The sequence below is a fragment of the Syngnathus leptorhynchus genome, chromosome 9, assembly GCF_054491065.1.
Source record: "Syngnathus leptorhynchus isolate UIUO chromosome 9, UIUO_Slep, whole genome shotgun sequence".
NCBI classification, from domain to species: domain Eukaryota; kingdom Metazoa; phylum Chordata; class Actinopteri; order Syngnathiformes; family Syngnathidae; genus Syngnathus; species Syngnathus leptorhynchus.
This window is the reverse complement of record NC_141203.1, coordinates 1,403,780-1,423,789: the sequence shown is the minus strand read 5'-3', so window position 1 is coordinate 1,423,789 and position 20,010 is coordinate 1,403,780. Positions and strand designations below refer to the sequence as shown.

General features: G+C 43.7%; 1 protein-coding gene and 1 pseudogene across 2 annotated transcripts in view; both read left to right on the top strand.

Moving 5' to 3' along the window:
* LOC147050577 (uncharacterized) overlaps positions 1-6,184 on the top strand; it is a 47,147-nt gene extending 40,963 nt beyond the window's left edge. For both annotated transcript variants that reach the window (XM_085920819.1, XM_085920820.1), the window contains one exon: positions 5,445-6,184. In XM_085920819.1, the coding sequence (XP_085776945.1) occupies positions 5,445-6,140 (696 nt within the window). In that variant the 3' untranslated portion in view covers positions 6,141-6,184. The remainder of the gene's footprint in view (positions 1-5,444) is intronic.
* LOC147050575 (uncharacterized) overlaps positions 1-20,010 on the top strand; it is a 131,849-nt pseudogene that overhangs the window by 65,040 nt on the left and 46,799 nt on the right.

Genomic DNA, 20,010 nt, shown 5'->3' with positions numbered 1-20,010 from the left:
ACAGTGTAGACAATCCAAAAACGTGTGGAGAGCAGGATGTTATAGCACAGCAATGACTCTGAGACTCTAAGAGTGGTGTGAGTTCATCAGAGCAACAGCCTGGAGGAAGAAGCTGTCTCTGTGTCTGCTGGTTTTGGCGTACAGAGCTCTGTATCGCCGTCCGGAGGGGAGTAGTTCAAACAGACTGTAACCTGGGTGAGAAGGGTCTGTAGAGATGTTGCATGCGCGTTTCCTGGTCCTGGACAGGTACAAGTCTTGGATAGAAAGGAGGTTGATTCCAATGTTCTTTTCTGCAGTCCTGATTGTCCGTTGCAGTCTGTGCTTGTCTTGTTTGGAGGCTGATCCAAACCAGACAGTGATGTAGGTGCAGAGGACAGACTGGATGATGGCAGTGTAGAAGGTCTTCAGCAGCTCCCGCGGCTGGTTGAACTTCTTGAGCAGTCTCAGGAAGTACAGCCTCTGCTGGGCCTTCTTCCGGACAGAGTCTATGTGGCAGGTCCATTTCAGGTCCCGTGAGATTGTGGTACCCAGGAACTTGAAGGTGTCTGAGGAGAGTATGGTATTACTGCGGATAGTGAGGGGTGAAAGTGGTGAAGGATCTCGCCTGAAATCCACTGTCATCTCCACGGTCTTGAGCGGGTTCAGCTCCAGGTGATTTTGGCTGCACCAGTGGACCAGCCGCTCCACCTCCTGTCTGTACGCAGTCTCATCACCGTCCCGGATCAGTCCGATGAGAGTGATGACGTCTGCATACTTCAGGAGCTTCACAGGAGAGTCACCTGAGGAGAAATCGTTGGTGTAGAGAGAGAAGAGCAGTGGGGAGAGGACGCACCCCTGATTGGCGCCAGTACTGGTGGTCCGAGTGTCAGATGTGATGCTCCCCAGCCTCACACTGGAGGCAGGCACCGCGAGCTGGATGAGCTTCTGTTGGAGGATGTCAGGAGTGATGGCGTTGAATGCCGAGCTGAAGTCCACAAACAGGATCCTGGTGTACGTTCCTGGGGTGTCCAGATGGTGCAGGATGTAGTGCAGTCCCATGTTGACCGCATCATCCACCGACCTGTTTGCCCGGTAGCCAAACTGGGGGCGGTCAAGCAGGGGACCCGTGACATGCTTCAGGTGGTACAGCACCAACCTCTCGAAAGATTTCATGACCACAGACGTCAGAGCGACAGGTCTGTAGTCATTCAATCCTGTGATGGTGGGCTTCTTGGCCACTGGAACGATGGTGGAGCTTTTGAAGCACGAGGGCACCTCACACAGCTCCAGGGAGCGGTTGAAGATCCGTGCAAAGGTGGGCGCCAGCTGCTCAGCACAGACTTTCAACCAGGAGGGTGACACGCCGTCTGGGCCCGGTGCCTTCCTGATCTTTTGTCTCCGGAACACCTGGCGCCCTTCCTCCTCACGGATCTGAAGTGCGGGCACGGCCTCTGCAAGAGAGAGATTAGGTGACAGCGGTGATGGAGGTGTGGACAGAGCGGTTGTGAGGGGAGGGGAGTATGTTGATTGTGCTGCAGGAGGTCCTGTTGTGTGTGAGGACCTGCAATAGAACCTAATCAGCTGGTTAGCAAGCCTTGGGCTCTCCACAGGACGGGGGGTTCGTTTCTTGAAGCCCGTGATGCCCTGCAGACCTTTCCACACTGTTGAGGGATCAGGATTGGCGGAGAGGTGTCTCTCCAGGCTCTCCCTGTAACACCTCCTGGTTCTCCTCACCTCTCGGTTCAGTGTGTTTCTGGTCTGCTTGAACAGGTCCCGGTCGCCGCTCCAATGTGAAGGCAATTGTTGCTGCAAATGTCTAAATATGTTGGCGCATGCATGTTAACGGGATACAGACTTCAGTCATTGACTGAAAAACATATATCTTTACAAGTTTTTAAAAATATAATTATGTAGCTTTTCCGAGTATTATTGTGACCCTAAAAAGGACTAACTCTGCATAGAGTGGCCTCAGCAGAACAGCTGGACGCGTCAATTGACGCGCATCACAACTTTGCGTCATGACTACTTAATACGCGTTTGTAGGAAAAATCTAAAAAAATCTGACTTTTTTTTTTAATTCACCATGCTAAGTAGAAAAACAAAGACAAAAACACAGTTGAACATTATAACATGCACAGTATGGTTATCCACGTAACAAAGTGCAATAAAGTGTAACAAAGTAGTTTCGCAAGAATTTCAGTCACAGACTTGCATGTTTGTGCTTGTCCCTAATATCACACAGCCTTATCTTTGCAAGTGATGCAAATTTTAGCCATACATTTTCCACATACAGAACGTTTGCAAACATCATAGACGGTTACAGTTTTGTTGCGGCTACTGTTGCTGTTAACGCTGCCATTGGTACGGGATTCCTGACTGACATCTCAGCTGATGTCAGTTCTGTAGACAGCCGACGTAAGAATTCCCTGCATGAGATATTAGTGACTTGGCGGTAGATTATCCATGAATTGACTCCAGCCATATCTAGAATGTTGAAGAACACTGCAAGTGGCCATCTTCTGTTGACATCTGTCAGCACATTGCGTCAAGCATGTCGACTCCGCATTTGTTGCTGTTGTAATACAGGATTGATTCTGGCTTCTTTTTGCCATCTGTCTGGCACAGAGAACCTTTGTGCAGAGTTGACAGCAGCACAACAGATTTAGAGGGCTTTGATTGGTATCTGACCAACTGGATCGAGCCAGACCTGTAAAATACTGACTCGTGAATGGCCATCTCTCTCCTGTTCCATCGCATGGTGCCAACTATTGATGTCTGCTTTTCCATAAGCTTCGGTGCTAGGTCTTTGCTTGTTGTCAGTGGTGACGTTGTAGCCACGTCCAAATTACAGCCCCATAAGTGTCATCACTACATGTCATCACCCCAAACTGTTGACTCTCTGCTCATCCTTTCCAAGATATGGTTTTACACCGAAGCAGTACTTTGTTCCAACTTCAGCTCAAACTTGATTCCAAACTTGTCGGATTTATTTGGCATGTATTGAGTGTATCTACAGCGAGTTTTGGTTGGAAACAGCTGTTCATCCACTGTTAGTGAATCCTGCGGAATATATGCCTTCTGACTGTTTTCAACAAAACCTGTGACATCAAACAAAACTTGTCTTTCTTGACCCTCTCTCCACAAGTGGAACGCACATCAAAACAGATGTACCTCTTTACTTTTCTGAATCGGTCATGAGGCATTGCTTGACGAAAGGCTTGGCATCCATATTTTTCTGACCACAGCAAATCTAGTGGAAAGTTCTTGGCATTCATACACCCTCTCAAGTACAGCAACCCAATAAATGCATCAAGCTCATCATCTGATATATCCCACAACGGATCAGATGTGCGGGCATACTCAACAGTGCAGCGCTTGATGTGATGAGTCATGCCTTCATCAACAAGTATCGTATTTTCCGGACTATAAAGCGCACCTAAAAACTTAACATTTTCTCAAAAGCCATCAGTGTGCCTTATAGTCCGGTGCGCCTTATATATGGACCAAATTCCTAAATGATAATGGCCCGAAGCATTGTGTCATGAAATCAATCATAAGTGGCCCGCTGAAGACTATGAATCATGAATCAAAAAGACTATGGATCATTATTTTGTGATTGTAAAGTCATTTGTTGCATCTGAATTTGAAATAAAAAAGATAAAATGGAGAATGATTTGATTTGGATTAAAAATCTGACTCGATGCATTAATGGTGCGCCTTACAGTCCGGTGCACCTTATATAAGGATAAAGTTTTAAAATGGGCCATTCATTGAAGGTGCGCCTTATAGTCCGGTGCGCCTTATAGTCCAGAAAATGCGGTAGTTTGAATGCATCAACAGGTGTTCGGACAGTTCTGGTGTAATTTGTAGGACATGCTTTTGCTGTTAATACATTCTGTACCTGCATTCGTTCAAGTGGTGCTGTTACTCATAAAATATCCCACTCTGTGCCATCTTTGCTGCTAACGTTACATCCCACCCTACTTTCATTGTGTGGAGCACTGACTGGAACAGCAACCCCTTTTATAGCGTCTCCTTCTTCTCTGTGAGAGGATGCCTCCTCCACTTCTGTAGCATCCCCCTCTTCCCTCTATGACGGTGCCGCCTCCACTTCTACCGCGTCCCCTTCTTCTATGTCTGATGTGACGTCATTGGGGCTCAAAGATGTTACTGCATATTCTTCGGTATCACTGTTTGTTGAAACGTGTTCAAACTTGTCACCAGAGACGTCTGTATCAAACAGGTTCTGAAAATGTTCGAGAGCCTGTTTGGCAGTGTAGCGCTGTGGGCCCGTGCTTTGTTGTTGTAGCTGTGATGAACACGGGTCGCCTTGCGCTTCAGCCTGCTTACTTTCTTTTGAAGACTGATGCGACTTCGATTTTGTTCTCTTCATCTCTATTATGATACGATTACACTCGTCACTCCGCTACGATATCCTCACACAATTACGTTCTCGGGGCGTGCGCGCAAACAAGACTTGCGCGGTAACATGACGGGCGCAACAACATGTGATGTGCGACAGTAACATCGATGACGCTGTTAGAGGTAGATCAAAACAACCGCTGTTCTAGTGTTAATATAAATAAATACATCAAAAATACAAAACACAAAATCCCATAATTAAAGCTGACCATCTACATTTAAATCACATCCATTCTGGTGTTGTATAAAGGCCATGTCACAACATTTTTTCATTCTCCAAATACGCCCTGATCTAACTATGCCTTTGACGTTAACCCCCTTTTTTTCTCTGCGCTTCTTTTTTCCCCTCTCTTGCTGTTGTGTTTGTCTGGTAACCTTGGTTTGTGTCCAAGGTCCGTGCAGTGATCATACATAGTGTTTGTCAGACAGTTTTATGTGTTTGTCTGATCGCACCACGTAGCGCTACGAGTACAGCAGGCAGGTTCTGCTCGACGTCGGCGAATGCGAGTTTTGCGGCGTTTCGGACTTTGATGCGGGGACATTAAAGTCACTGGGACTACAATGCCTGCATCATCGCTGGACTCGTCTGCTACTCCTTCCCCGGACCAGCAGCGTCTGAAGCGGTGTGCGAGGAGGCAGAAGAGGGGGAAGCGCGGAGGCGTCCGGGCCAAGCTAGCGGCGTGCCCAACTCGCCCGGCCGTGCCTTCCATTCTTCTGGCGACTGTCCGGTCGCTGGACACCGGACTCTGCTGTGCTACTGGAGCGGCTGGCGTGCTATCGAGCGGACCGGGCACTTATTACTTCTTCGTTGCTCTTGTCTGTTCGTTTTTACTCTTTGTGCTATTTGGTGCGAGTGTTGTGTACTGTCTAGTCACCGTGGGACGGTGGGGAACGTAATTTTGATCTCTTTGTGTTCCTGGCATGTGGAGAAATTGACAATAAAGCGGACTTTGACTTTGACTTTAACGTGGAGTGACCTGAAATCAAAGTTTGAAGGGAGAAAAAAAGTACTAATTGCTATTTATTTTTTTCCCCCACTGTAGATGCATGAAAAATCTCCGGCAGTAGAGGAAACTAGCCCTGATTTCATCTCAGTTTGCACAGATACGTACAAACAGAAGAAGTGCACTATTCCCACAGCATTATATCCTGCCCACAGAACCACATGCTCAGGGAAGGATGAGGGGGAAGTGGATGAAGAAGAAGGAAATGATTTCTACATTAACAGAGATGCTGAAACTTCCTCACAGGAAAGTTCCTGTCGTTATTCTGGTGCTGTATTAAGGACAAATTTGACTGTGAGGTCACACGCTGAAGCAGATGCATCTAATTTATCATCTGGGACTGTTCCAGCAGAGCTGGATCAATTCGAGACTGGAGTTGAAAATGGCACATTTTTGTCTCAGCAACTTGAAATGGAAGTCAAGGAGCAACTCATGTTTGAGTTGGAAGAGGAAATTAATGAGAAAACTCTCAACATGTCTGAAAATGTCAACCTATCATCTGTGACTCTGACTGGTAAAACCATATGCGAGAAAGAACTTGCTGATTCTTTGAGGCTTTCTGTACCTTTAATGTTCAGAGACACAAATGAAATTTTGGTCCATCGAAACTTCAATGACTTGACATCAACGGTCTATACATGCTTTGGTGAAACTCGATATGAGAGTAAGTGTGATGACGTTGAGACACAAGCTAAGTTGGACAAAGAACAATTCTTAGGATATGTGCGACGCTGATTTGTTTCTGCAACATACAGTCATGGATAAAATTACTAGACACACATGTTGCCTCAGTTACTTGTTCATTTTTTTCAAAGTAGGCACTTTTTAACTGAGACAACTTTGGACATCTTGGCATTTTGTTCAAATTTATTAGGATTAACAGTTTGAGGTGTATCACCTCATTTTCGAAGGGGTACCAGGTAAAAATGAAAAAACAAGGTTTAGCAAAAATGGAAGTAAACAAATAAAAAATAACAAACATGTACAACATACATAACATTCACACAAGCATTCTTGTCCTGAAAATCAAGAAGTTTGATCAGGATGCTTCTTAGTTTGTCGAGGGGATCTGGACACTTCGGAAGTGGTAGGAGTGCGGTGAGCCCTCTCAATCTTAAGCGGTGATGGGAAGTTCTCCTGCCCCAGAAGGTGGAGGATCAGCTGGGTCATGAATCTGACCATGTCTCCAGATTCTGCAACTCAGGTATGCCAACAAAACAAAGGTCGTTACGTCTGCTGCGATTTTTAAAATTCTTGAGTTTGTTTGTCCGACTCCAGTCGTTAATGTGGGTCATGAGATCATTACGTTGTCCTCATTAGATGAGACATGTTGTTCAAGCAGATCGGCTTGCTCAGACTGGGTGGATAGTGAGCTTTGAATCGTATCCAAGCTGGTCTGGACTGGATCAAATTTTGCGTCCAGGTGAGGCAACATATCACCTCTCACCTGTTGAATTGCAGCCAACAGTCCCTGTAGCATCATTTGCTTCAGCCATCATGCCATGATTAGTCCACGAAATGTCCTGTTTGATTAAGGCTCCTATGTAGATTAGTTGAATTGGAAAGACGCCTCCATTGCTGTGGTCGTAACGTGGTTGGTGCCTGTCGTGGTGGCAATCCCCGTACCCACTGGTGGACACCGGTGGTAAGGGAAGCCATCAAGATGAAGAAGGAGTCCTATTGAGCCGTTTTGGCCTGCGGGACTCTGGAGGCAGCTGACAGGTAACCGGATGACCAAGCGGAACGCGGCTTCGGCAGTTGCTGAGGCAAAAATGATGTCACGAGTCGGTGGGGAGAGTACTTCGAAGACCTCCTCAATTCCACCGACACGCCTTCCATTTTGGAAGCAGGGCTTGGAGACTCTGAGGTGGACTCTCCAATCTCTGGGGTCGAAGTCACTGAGGTAGTTAAAAAACTCCTCGGGGGCAAGGCCCCGGGGGTGGGTGAGATCCGCCCAGAGTTTTTAAAGGCTCTGGATGTTGTGGGGCTGTCATGGCTGACACGCTTCTACAGCATTGCGTGGACTTTGGGGACGGTGCCTCTGGATTGGCAGACTGGAGTGGTGGTTCCCCTCTTTAAGAAGGGGGACCAAAGGGTGTGTTCCAACTATAGGGGAATCACACTCCTCAGCCTCCCTGGTAAGGTCTATTCAGGGGTGCTGGAGAGGAGGGTCTATCGGGGGGTCGAACCTCGGATTCAGGAGGAGCAGTGTGGCGTTCGTCCTGGCCGTGGAACAGCGAATCAGCTCGGCTTGGCAGGATCCTTGAGCGTGCATGGCAGTTCACCCAACCAGTCCAAATGTGTTTTGTGGATTGGAGAAAGGCGTTCGACCGTGTCCCTCGGGAGGTTCTGTGGAGGGTGCTTCGGGAGTACGGGGTGCTGAGCCAACTGATAAGGGTGGTTCGGTCCCTGTATCACCGATGCCAGAGTTTGGTCCGCATTTCCGGCAGTAAGTCGGATTCGTTCCCAGTGAGGGTTGGACTCCGCCAAGGCTGTCTTTTGTCACTGATTCTGTTCATAATTTTTATGGACAGAATTTCTAGGCGCAGCCGAGGCATTGAGGGTGTCCGGTTTGGGGACCTCAGCATCGCGTCTCTGCTTTTTGTAGATGACGTGGTGTTGTTGGCTTCTTCAGGCCGTGATCTACAGCTCTCACTGGAGCGGTTCGCAGCTGAGTGTGAAGCGGTCGGGATGAGGGTCAGCACCTCCAAATCCGAGTCCATGGTCCTCGGTCAGAAAAGGGTGGAGTGCCCTCTCCGGATCGGGGATGAGATCCTGCCCCAAGTGGAGGAGTTCAAGTATCTTGGGGTCTTGTTCACGAGTGAGGGCAGGAGGAAGCGCAAGATCGACAGGTGGATTGGTGCAGCGTCGGCAGTAATGCGGACTCTGTACCGGTCCGTCATGGTAAAGAGAGAGCTGAGCCAAAAGGCAAAGCTCTCGATTTACCGGTCGATCTACGCTCCTACCCTCACCTATGGTCACGAGCTATGGGTCATGACCAAAAGAACGAGATCCAGGATACAAGCGGCCGAAATGAGTTTCCTCCGCAGGGTGTCCAGGCTCTCCCTTAGAGATGGGTGAGAAGCTCGGTCCTACGGGAGAGAAGAGCCAGATGAGGTGGCTCGGGCATCTCATCAGGATGCCTCCTGGTCGCCTCCCTGAGGAGGTGCAGGACGTGCTGGAGAGACTATGTCTCTCAGCTGGCCTAGGAATGCCTTGGGATCCCCCGGGATGAGCTGGATGAAGTGGCTGGGGAGAGGGAAGTCTGGGAGTCCCTCCCAAAGCTGCTGCCCCCGCGACCCGACCCCGGATAAGTGGAAGAGGATGGATGGATGGATGGATGGATGGATGGATGGATGGATGGATGGATGGATGGATGGACGGACGGACGGACGGACGGACGGACGGATGCTCAGGGTTAAATATGCTAATATAGAAGCAGTTGGCAGACTCAGCTTCAGACGTGCTGACTCACGATGCGGCCATCTTGTTTCTCATGCTTTTTATTTTCTCAGTCAGCTTTATGATGTGGATGATGCTTTATGGCCAGAATTACTTTCACTTTATAGCTGGATCTCTGATGCCTGCAAGAACAAGACGAACGTCATGGGACAAGACACAGACAGACAGACAGACACAGACAGACACAGACAGACATAGACAGACAGACAGACAGACAGACCGACACAGAGACAGACAGACACAGACAGACACAGACAGACACAGACAGACACAGACAGACAGACACAGAGACAGACACAGAGACAGACAAACACAGAGACTGACACAGAGACAGACACAGTGACAGACACAGAGACACACACAGAGACAGAGACACACACAGAGGCAGAGAGACAGAGACACACAGAGACACACACAGAGAGACAGAGACACACACACAGACACACAGAGAGACAAAGACACACACACACAGAGACACACAGAGAGACAGAGACACACACAGAGACACACAGAGAGACAGAGACACACACAGAGACACACACAGAGACACACACAGAGACACACACAGAGACACACACAGACACACACAGAGACACACACAGACACAGACAGAGACACACACAGAGACAGAGACACACACAGAGACAGACACAGAGACAGACACAGAGACAGACACAGAGACACACACAGAGACACACACAGAGACAGACACAGACACAGAGACAGACAGACAGACAGACAGACAGACAGACACACACAGACACAGACAGACACACACAGACAGACACAGACACACACACACAGACACACACAGACAGACACACAGACAGACACAGACACACACACAGACAGACACACAGACAGACACAGACAGACACAGACAGACACAGACGCACTGGGTAGCACGTCCGACTCACAGTTAGGAGGGTGCGGGTTCGATTCCTCCCTGTGAGGAGAGAAGGGGGGAGAGAAGAGAGTGCAAGACAGAATTAAACAATGCTTATTTCGTGTAATAGAGACTGTCACTCACAGGTCGAGCTCTTCAGCCACTCCTGCAGGTGCCACTGAGCCAGTAGAACAGATTTACTCCACCTTCTCTCAGACGGAAGGATGCTGAAAACGTTCACTTCAAAGATGTGCATTTTCAAGAGTTGATACTTTGAATTTCTTGACCTCTTAATGTGTTTAAGACCATCAGTTGTGTTGAAGATGTAGAATTGCAATGCAATGATTGTCCCTATTTGAGTACTGTTCTAATCTGATTTAAATTGTTCTAAAACTATCGCTAAATGATATATTCTCAACTAGGCTAAGAAATATGATAGTCCATCATTATGTAAAGTCACAAATCCCATCTAACATTATGATGAAACTGGCTCAGGACTGCCCCAGGAAATTGAAAACTTAGTTACTTCTGTGCCCCAAGGCAAGTTCATCAGACTTAACTAGCCTCAGAAACCACAAGTTAAGGAAACCACTATAACTATAGATAACCGTACTATCACTCAGAGTGATACTGTAACTAATCTCGGGGTAATATTTGACCAAACGCTCTCCTTTCAAAAACACATCAAGAATATAACCAGAATTGTGTTTTTTCACCTTCGTAATATTGCTAAGATTCGCCCAATCCTCTCGACAGGTGATCCGGAAATTATTTTACATGCGTTTATCACGTCGCGCCTGGACTACTGTAATGCATTATTCTCTGGTCTTCCCAAGTCCAGCATCAAAAGTCTACAGTTAGTACAAAATGCTGCTGCAAGGCTGCTCTCACGGGCACGAACATTTGATCACATTACCCCAATATTAGCCAACTTACACTAGCTCCCGGTCCATTTAAGATGTGATTTCAAGAGTCTTCTATTAACCTATAAATCATTGCATGGCTTAGCGCCTTCATATCTCGTCGACCTAGTCGGTCTTTTTGTTCCGTCTCGTAACCTTCGTTCGCAAAACGCTAGTCTTTTAGTGACACAGAGGGCCAAGAAAATGTCTGCAGGGTCTAGAGTATTTTCTATTCGGGCTCCAGAGCTCTGGAATCCCCTACCAATGGATATTAGAACTGCTACCTCAGTAGAAACATTTAAGACACGTTTAAAGACATATTTCTATGATATGGCCTTTAATTAACCTGTAGTGGCCGATTCGGCTGGAGTTTGTTTTTGTTCCCTCTCCCCGACCCCACTTCTCCCACCCCTCCCCGGCTGGGGAGGTGGTTAGGTGACACCCAAGCTGACAGCGGCTATCTAGATTCTCGTGGACCGAATTCAGGATGAGGGAACTGCAGCGGATACCCTCCTCGAAGACACTGCCAGTACGATCGAGGGCTCCTCCGACAGCTCTTCGCTTTGGCCTGGACATCCACTTTTTTATTTCCATATTGTGTATTTTATATGCCCTCTTTGCATCCATTGCAGCCTGGTGATCTTGAAAGGAGGATCTTTCCATCTGTGGTCCCTTCTCAAGGTTTTTTCATTTTTCCCCCGGTAGGTTTTTTTTTAGTTTTTCCTTGCCCTTTTGGGAGCTCAAGATCAGGGGATGCTTTGAGAATAATTGTCAATTGTTTGTCTATGTGAAGGCCTTTGAGACTGCTTGTGATTTAGGGCTATACAAATAAACTTGACTTGACTTGACAGTGAAGTATGTTGGAAATACACTCAAATACATCATTGTGAGGCATTTTAGAAATTATCTTTTATTTTGAAAACCGAATGTCTTTACATGCTTTCGCACTGCTATGCTTTCCCTTTGCTCTCTTTTACGGTGTTAACATCGCACTGCTCTTCTTTTTCTACGTTCTCTTTTACTGCTACGTCCCAAATATGGGCGTTTTTTTTTTTTTTTTTTTTTTTTTTTTTTTTTTTATAGAGTGGCTGACCTGACCACGAGAAAATGGAAAAACGGCTGGCTTGACCGCAGTGTTGCAGACAGGATTTCATTTATATAAATGACAGTCATTTATGGCGTTTTCAGTTTCAATCGATCCAAGCACGCATATTACAGATGTTGCGCAACTGGCTGTATTCATGTATTCACCCTTCACACTTATGTTATTTTACTCCATTCACTTTATTGTGTGAAGGTGAAATTTGAAATTCCACCAAATTCACCAAAATTCAACAAAATTCCGTTTTAATTTCCACATTTTTCAACCGATTCAACCCATTCCAACTTTATTCACCTTATGCTCCCATATTCACCCCCTTCACCCCCACTTCCACTATGCTTGCACAATTCAACCTTCTATATAACTTGGAATAACTTCCAGTGTGGTGGTCATCTTGGATTGACCCAATGAACCCTGAATGAACTGGAAGTGCTCCGAATCAAACCAGAAGTGACCCCGATTGAACCGGAAGTGACCTCAGGTAAACCAGAAGTGCCCTTAATCAAACCGGAAGTGACCTCAGGTAAACCAGAAGTGACCCGAATAAACCGGAATTGACCTCAGCTAAACCGGAAGTGGCCTAAATTGAACCGGAAGTGACCCGAATAAACCGGAATTGACCTCAGCTAAACCGGAAATGGCCTAAATTGAACCGAAAGTGACCCAAATAAACCCGAAATGGCCTCAGCTAAACCGGAAGTGGCCTAAATTGAACCGGAAGTGACCCGAATAAACCGGAATTGACCTCAGCTAAACCGGAAATGGCCTAAATTGAACCAAAAGTGACCCAAATAAACCCGAAATGGCCTCAGCTAAACCGGAAGTGGCCTAAATTGAACCGGAAGTGACCCAAATAAACCAGAAGTGACCCCAAATAGACCAGAAGTAACCTCAGCTAAACCGGAAGTGGTCTCAATTGAACCAGAAGTAACCCAAATAAACAGGAAGTGACTACAGCTAAACTGGAAATGGCCTAAATTGAACCGGAAGTGACCCAAATAAACCGAAAGTGACCCAAATCAAACCGGAATATTTATATTTATTTGAAATTCCACAAAATTTTCCAAAATTCCATTTTTCACCTCTAATTTCCACATTTTTCAACCGATTCAACCCATTCCAACTTTCAACTCTTCATCTTTTTCCTCCCTATTCCCCAAATTCCCACTTCGCATAAATTCCACATTTTCAACTGAAATTCCACCAAATTCTCCAAAATTCAAATTTTCACCTCTAAATTCTACGTTTCTCAAGTAATTCAACTCGTTTCAACATCATTCTTCAGCATGTTCCAAAAAGTTATTCAAACATTTCGCCTTCACACGCAATTTCTCCAGAAATTGCAAATTCTAGTTATTCTTCTATTTTAATCTCCTCACTTTTCTGTCCTTCTTCTTCCACACAATTAAACCCATTCACTCCATTCCACTTTTCACGCATTCCAAATATTCACGAGATGAGCACGTCCATTTTTCTTATTCCGAAAACTCTGTTTCTGCAAAATTCCCAAATTTTCCCCATTCATTCTTAATGGCACATTCAACATTTCACATTTACGTCGTTCCAGTTTGAAATTCATATTATTCAGCACATTCACATCACATTGGGAAAGATTCTCAACATTCCCCAACTTCCCACTTCCCAAAAATTCCGCATTTTCAAATTTGAAATTCCACAAAATTCTCCAAGATTCGGTTTTTCACCTCTAATTTCCACATTTTTCAACCGATTCAACCCATTCCAACTTTCAACTCTTCATATTCTTCCTCCCTATTCCTCAAATTCCCACTTACCATAAATTCCACATTTTCAAATTTGAAATTCCACCAAATTCTCCAATTCCGTTTTTCAGCTCCAATTTCCACATTTTTCAACCGATTCAACCCATTCCAACTTTCAACTCTTCATATTCTTCCTTCCTATTCCCCAAATTCCCACTTACCATAAGTTCCACATTTTCAAATTTGAAATTCCACCAAATTCTCCAAAAGTCCACCAAATTCTCAAAAATTCTGTTTTTCACCTCTAAATTCCACACTACCTTTACCTTCACACTAATAAAGGACAGGAATAACAATAGTGTGAAGGTCTTCACCTTCACACTAATAATAAAGGAGAGGAATAACAATAGTGTGAAGGTCTTCACACTAATAATAATAATAATTAAAAGTAGAATAACAATAGTGCGAAGATCTTCACCTTCACACTAATAATAATAAAGGACAGGAATAACAATAGTGTGAAGGTCTTCACCTTCACACTAATAATAAAGGACATGAATAACAATAGTGTGACCTTCACACCAATAATAATAATAATAGAGAACACAATAATAAAACAAACTTAATTCATCGAATAAAAGGTTTATTCAACTTTCATAAAATTGTTCATTTATATTTATTATTATTTTAATCTTTAACTTTTCTGGCACTGCAATTGAAAACAGATTCTCATTTGCAATATCAACCTATCTGACAAAGCAAAGGATATAGTTACATATTTGCAAGTTCGTTTACAATGGTAATGGTTCGAGGAATGTTGGTGCGAATGGTCGGCCCCTATACATTTTCATCTAACCAAATCTGGCCCGCTTTGCAAAACGTTTGGACACCCCTGGTTTAAATATATAATGAAATGCCTTAAAGCATGGCTTCTTCCCTGAGTACTTGCAACAACAAATATGAAATTTTGAGAGTATAAACAGACACACATTGATGTGTTTATTTTTGTGCATACCAAATAATACATCCTTCCACAAAATAGCAAAATCTTTCACAATATTATTAACAAAAAAATCACAGTTTCTGCCAAAAGTCTTTCACAATAGGGCAATGCCAAAATAAGTGTACTGCAGTTTAAGCACAGTCATTACAGAAGGTACAGTTTACATCAATCTCTTTTTCAAATCTATACTTGATATATAGTTTCCCTGACCTTGTTGGTGATCGTGTGTCTATTTGATAATAGCCAGACCTTTTTCCATGGTATCCCATCCTCTAGGTTGTCCTAATAACTAAAGAAATTACGTCTCTTTGGAATAAAGCACGGATGGATCTAGTGTTATTGCCTGGCAGGCCAGAGAAACAGGCATTGCCTACCGGTGTGTTAACTTTACCCCCAGAGGAGAGATAACGAGGGTTAAATCTTGGTTGACTCTTAAACAACATACAAACACCAGAAGGAATGACTTCGAAAACATTTGCATCGTCACCTGGGGTAACAGTAATGTTATGTTTCTTGAGAAATTCTTCATATGAGAGATGTGGCCTATCATCATTGAAAAGGTGATCTCCCTGTTTGATTTTGTTTTCAAACTAGTCTTGGAAGAATAGAGATTTGTGCATGTAAAGAATACCCCAATTGTTCTATATGAAATATCTGTGAGGAGAGAAATTATGCTTGTACATGAGAGACCATGAGAGAAAAGCCTGTCGATGAAATGCAGACATTTTAACAGAGATTTGATCTGTTATATTTACAGACAAGGAAGAAATCAATACCACCCAGTTTGTACATTACATGGGCTAGAATAATATTCCATATTGAGGTGGGTTTTATGAACAATTGCCTCATCCAATTTATCTTAAAAGTCTTATTCCAAGTTTTAAAATCCAAAATATTAACCACCCTCATAAGAACACAACAAACTTTTTCAAATAGTGAATTATTTCTTCCAAACAAAGTCAAAGTGCATGTCGTCAATTTCCTTTAATTTTTTTGTCATCTGGATGTAATGTCAAGGCTGTAGAGGCGTGAGATACCCTCTGCTTTTGTTAACAATATTTGTTGGGTCTAAATATGATCAGACACCACATCACATCAAAGTCAAAGTCCGCTTTATTGTCGATTTCTTCACATGCCAGGCACACAAAGAGATCGAAATTACGTGTCCCACCGTCCCACGGTGACTAGACAGTACACAACACTCACATCAAATAGCACAAAGAGTAAAAACGAACAGACAAGAGCAACGAATAAATAATGAGAAAATAACCCAAATAATAAACAATAAATAAATAAATAGACAAATAACAGCAGCAAAATGGAGCAAGCACGCTAATAGCAGAAAGCCAGATCATAGCGCAAAAGAACAGGACGAAGAGGAGAAGACAACCAGGATGAGTTTACTCGCGAGAAGAACGATAGAGAAAGGAAGCTCAGTTACAATCTCCATCAGTTCGGAGTTCCTCCTCCACGTGCTCCTCTTTTTAATGTTCTGGTTGCCCTGGTTACAGAGGCGTTGTTACACTAAAGGGAGGGGAGATAGTGGTTGTAGCAACGCTGATTAGCTAAGGAATTAGCTAAGGAATGTAGTGTGGTGTGATTTAGCACTTAATTGTCGGCCCTCGACCCCCGCATTGGGATTGCAGAGTCTGTTCTTTTCCCTCAACCAGTTGTCTTCTCCATGGGTGGCCGACTCCTACTCGACTGTGATCAGATAACTTGAAGCACGTTGAATGCCGCTTACCTGTGGAACAATGCAACTAAACCCTTGGTAAGTTTATCTTCTTAGTAAACTAACACAACACATAATAATAACAATATCTAGTCCTACCTAAACATTTCAACGCATATTCAGTAAATGTCAGGTAACTGGTATACAGTTCCTTAAACGAACATTGAGTAAATATGGGATAACTTATATGTGACTACTCCAAACTGTATATAACATTTAACAAAGAAAAACAGTTCCAATCAACTACAATCTATGAATCAAGGCTACAGTTAACTAAAAGGAATGAAGTCCCTTTAAACTAAACAAAGAACATTTCGCCTATGCAAAGAAGCTCTGCTCATTGTTAGTGAAGGCCTCTTACAAAACAAACACAAAAGTAACATAAGGACAGGAAGGATACATAAGGCTGGCGGGGATCAAAAGACATTCCTTAAACTAAATACAAAGCATTTAGTTTAAAGGAGAGTCGTAAACTCGTAAAAGATAAGGCCTTCTGGTCTGGCAGGCCAAGGCTTCTCCCGAGATTATTCCAACAATATTCTACCTCTCAGTGACAAGTCTCGCATTAACCCTTGTTCAGTTTACGTTGTGTTGTTTGTATAAGAGGATTAATGTTTGAAAAGCTTCTTTTAACCTGATCTGTACTTACTAAGATGTCCAGATATTTTACTTCAGTTTTTACCGGTATATTGTAAAGTTGCACATGACTCTTTTTCAAGACTCAAGTTTGAAAAAAACCATTGTCTAGACCCCGAATGTAAGATGACCCCCCCCCCCTTTTCCAGTTTTATTTCAATGAAAAAAACATCTTATATTCGGGCCAATACGGTAAGTACCGTAATTTTCTGACTATAAGTCGCGGTTTTTGTCATAGTTTGGGTGGGGGCGACTTATACTCAGGAGCGACTTATATGTGATTTGTTAGGGTTTATAAACTATCTTGATCGTATGATTATGTTGGGATGTAGACTAGAATGATGAACTTTGTTTGAACCTTTTACCTTCCCGTGATTCTGAACAGTTGAACCATTCAGTTGTTGAAGCTCTCCAGGTGGTGTGGAGGCGTCCTTGTTTTGCTCCACTAGAATTTATGTCCACGGCCTCGTGGAGCGATAAACTGGGACCCTCCCAAGTGGTTAATCATTTGCTGAGGTGCCCACCACACATGTCAAATGTCACCCCCACCTTGGCTGACTCTCACCCCCACCCTTCTTCTCTCAATAAAGACTCTCTTGCATGACTTCAACGGCAGACTTTGTTCGGACATTGCTGTATCTACAGTAACGAACAAATTCTCCACTTGCAAGTGTTCAAAGGGCATACTGTCTCCCGTGTGGTTCTTGCAAAATAAGTTAGAGTTAGAACATCTCTAACATTTTGGTGCCGTGACCCGGATCCAACATACCCACTGCTGATCGACGGAGGACGACGTGCTGCATTGTCGACAAGCCAGCGTCCATTAGGAGGACCTGGTAAAGAAAAGACCTGGCAAGTAAATTCTTCGCTGGGCCAGCATCTTAGGTCTGCCTTCGTCGGACAACAGTGGATTGACGGAATCCGGCAGTGCAACGAACCAGGGGACAAGTAAGTTAAAGCCCTAAGTGTAAACGCGTAAAAAGTTAAAGGTGCACAAGATATACGGCTTTGGTTTGTCCGAGCTATGAAGTTTACGGTTTGGTTTGTCCGAGCTATGAGATACGGCTTTGGTTTGTCCGAGCTATGAAGTTTACGGTTTGGTTTGTCCAGGCTAAGAAACAGCTGGGGTTTTAGCCCCAGGGGAAGGAACAGGCTAAGAAAAATCAGAGCTTCTTTTTCTTAATTGAAGAAGGGCGTAGATTCTTTTTTTGGTCTGTTTTTCCAAGCTGTTTGCATGAAAGTTGTGTGGTTGAGAGTGTGAATGGTAGGATAAATTGAAAAAAAAAAACAGTACTAGCAAAAACCAACGGTAATAAAACAGGCTAGTAATTTTGTTGAAGGGTAAATTTAATCCTGCATTGAGGATCCTCAAAAAAGAAAAACAAAAAATTGAAAAAAAAATTGGAAAAAAAAAGTTAAAAAAGCGCTAAATTGTGTGGTTGAGTGTGTGACTGGTAGGATAATTCGACTAAGAGGCAATTTTGTTGAAGGGTCAATTTAATCCTACATTGAGGATCCTCAAAAAAGAAAAACAAAAACAAAAATTTGAAAAAAAAAAAAAATAAAAAATGGAAAAATCTAAAAATACCAAGTTAAGATGGGAAATAAAAACGGCAAATCTCTAGCTCTTGAAGGTGATGAGAAGTCCATTCCATTAACATTTGAAAAAGAATTTAGGGTGCATAATGGCATCCCATTCAATGATGCAGCTAAGAGTGCTTATCAGCAACAGCTAAAATATGCGCTCCTCAATGGTTCCCCACCTGAATTAGACAACAGAGTGCGGAAACACTTGGAGGAAGCACACACTGCTTGTGTTACAACAACCATGCAGTGGGCCAGAGACGCTGACAAAGTGATCAAGAAAGGCAAAAGGTCCGATGTATTTCATCTAGATGATGATGATAATCATGTAGATGAAGATGCAACAGTCTTCTTCCAAAGTTCCCAATGGGGCAGAGGAAGAGGTCAAGGCCAACAAGGTTGCAGGCCGCCATATGGTTCAAAACCCCCACCAGATTCTGACAACTGTTGGAACTGTGGGAGACGAGGACACTTTGCAAGAGTGTGTCGTTATGCAAAACGAGACCAATCAAATTCTGACAACTGTTGGAACTGTGGGAAACGAGGACACTTTGCAAGAGAGTGTCGTCATGCAAAACAAGACCAATCAAAGGGTGGAGGGAGGGGCAGAGGAAAAGCCAAATTTTCAGCAAAACGGGCTTCCTTTGACCGCTCATGCTCCTACTTTTGGTTTAAAAAATTTTTTTTAGGTTATTAGAACTCCTGTACATACAATGAAATTATGAAAATGCTGATTGTATGCCCGGCAAATGACAAGGGGTCAAATTATGTGTGCACACTGAAGTTAAAATTTGCAAATCAAGTGGTAAAGTAATACAACTTGTTTCTAAAAGATAAATAGAAAAATTAGAATGTGCTGTCCTCGCGTGCGTGGGTGGGACCAGCTTCATGATCGACCGCAAGAAATGGCCAGCTTGTGACGAATCATTGATGCCAGGTCTCCTCCCCTCGCACCGAGAGCTGTATGTGTGTGCATATTTGTTAAACTGATAAAATTGGCTAAACCTGTGTACAAAGAAATTTGTTAGACTGTGGTCTATCCAATTTGCACCGCAAAACAGTAACAATTTTGAAGAATACAAATAAAAAAATACAAAAGAGAGGAAAAGAAAGAAATCTGTTTGTAGACAGAAAACTGGTTTACACTAGTGCTCATTAGTGTCTCACCCTGATGACAAATTCGACAAACAGAGAAAACATGTTTTCTAGAATTGGATGAAGCAAAATTGTGGATTGTACACATTGCAAAACTGAATTTTGAAAAAAAAAAAAAAAAAAATCAATCTGATTAATTCGCAAGCTGTTTTTTTTTTATGTGTTGAGTTTTTTTTGGACTGGTGAATTGTTCTATTGGAAACATTAGGATAGGGATTGTGTTGAGAATGGTATATGAATGTTGTGTGGAGGACTTGGATAGCTTGAGACCAATGTGTTGAAAAGACTCCTCTTTGGTGACTGTGTGTGAGATGCAAATGAGCAGGGACGAATGATTTCCTGAATGAAAGGAAAGTATTGGTTGAATGGTTGAAGTTGTTGGAGACTACTATGGGAAATTGGTAGAGCAGCTTGGACAAAAG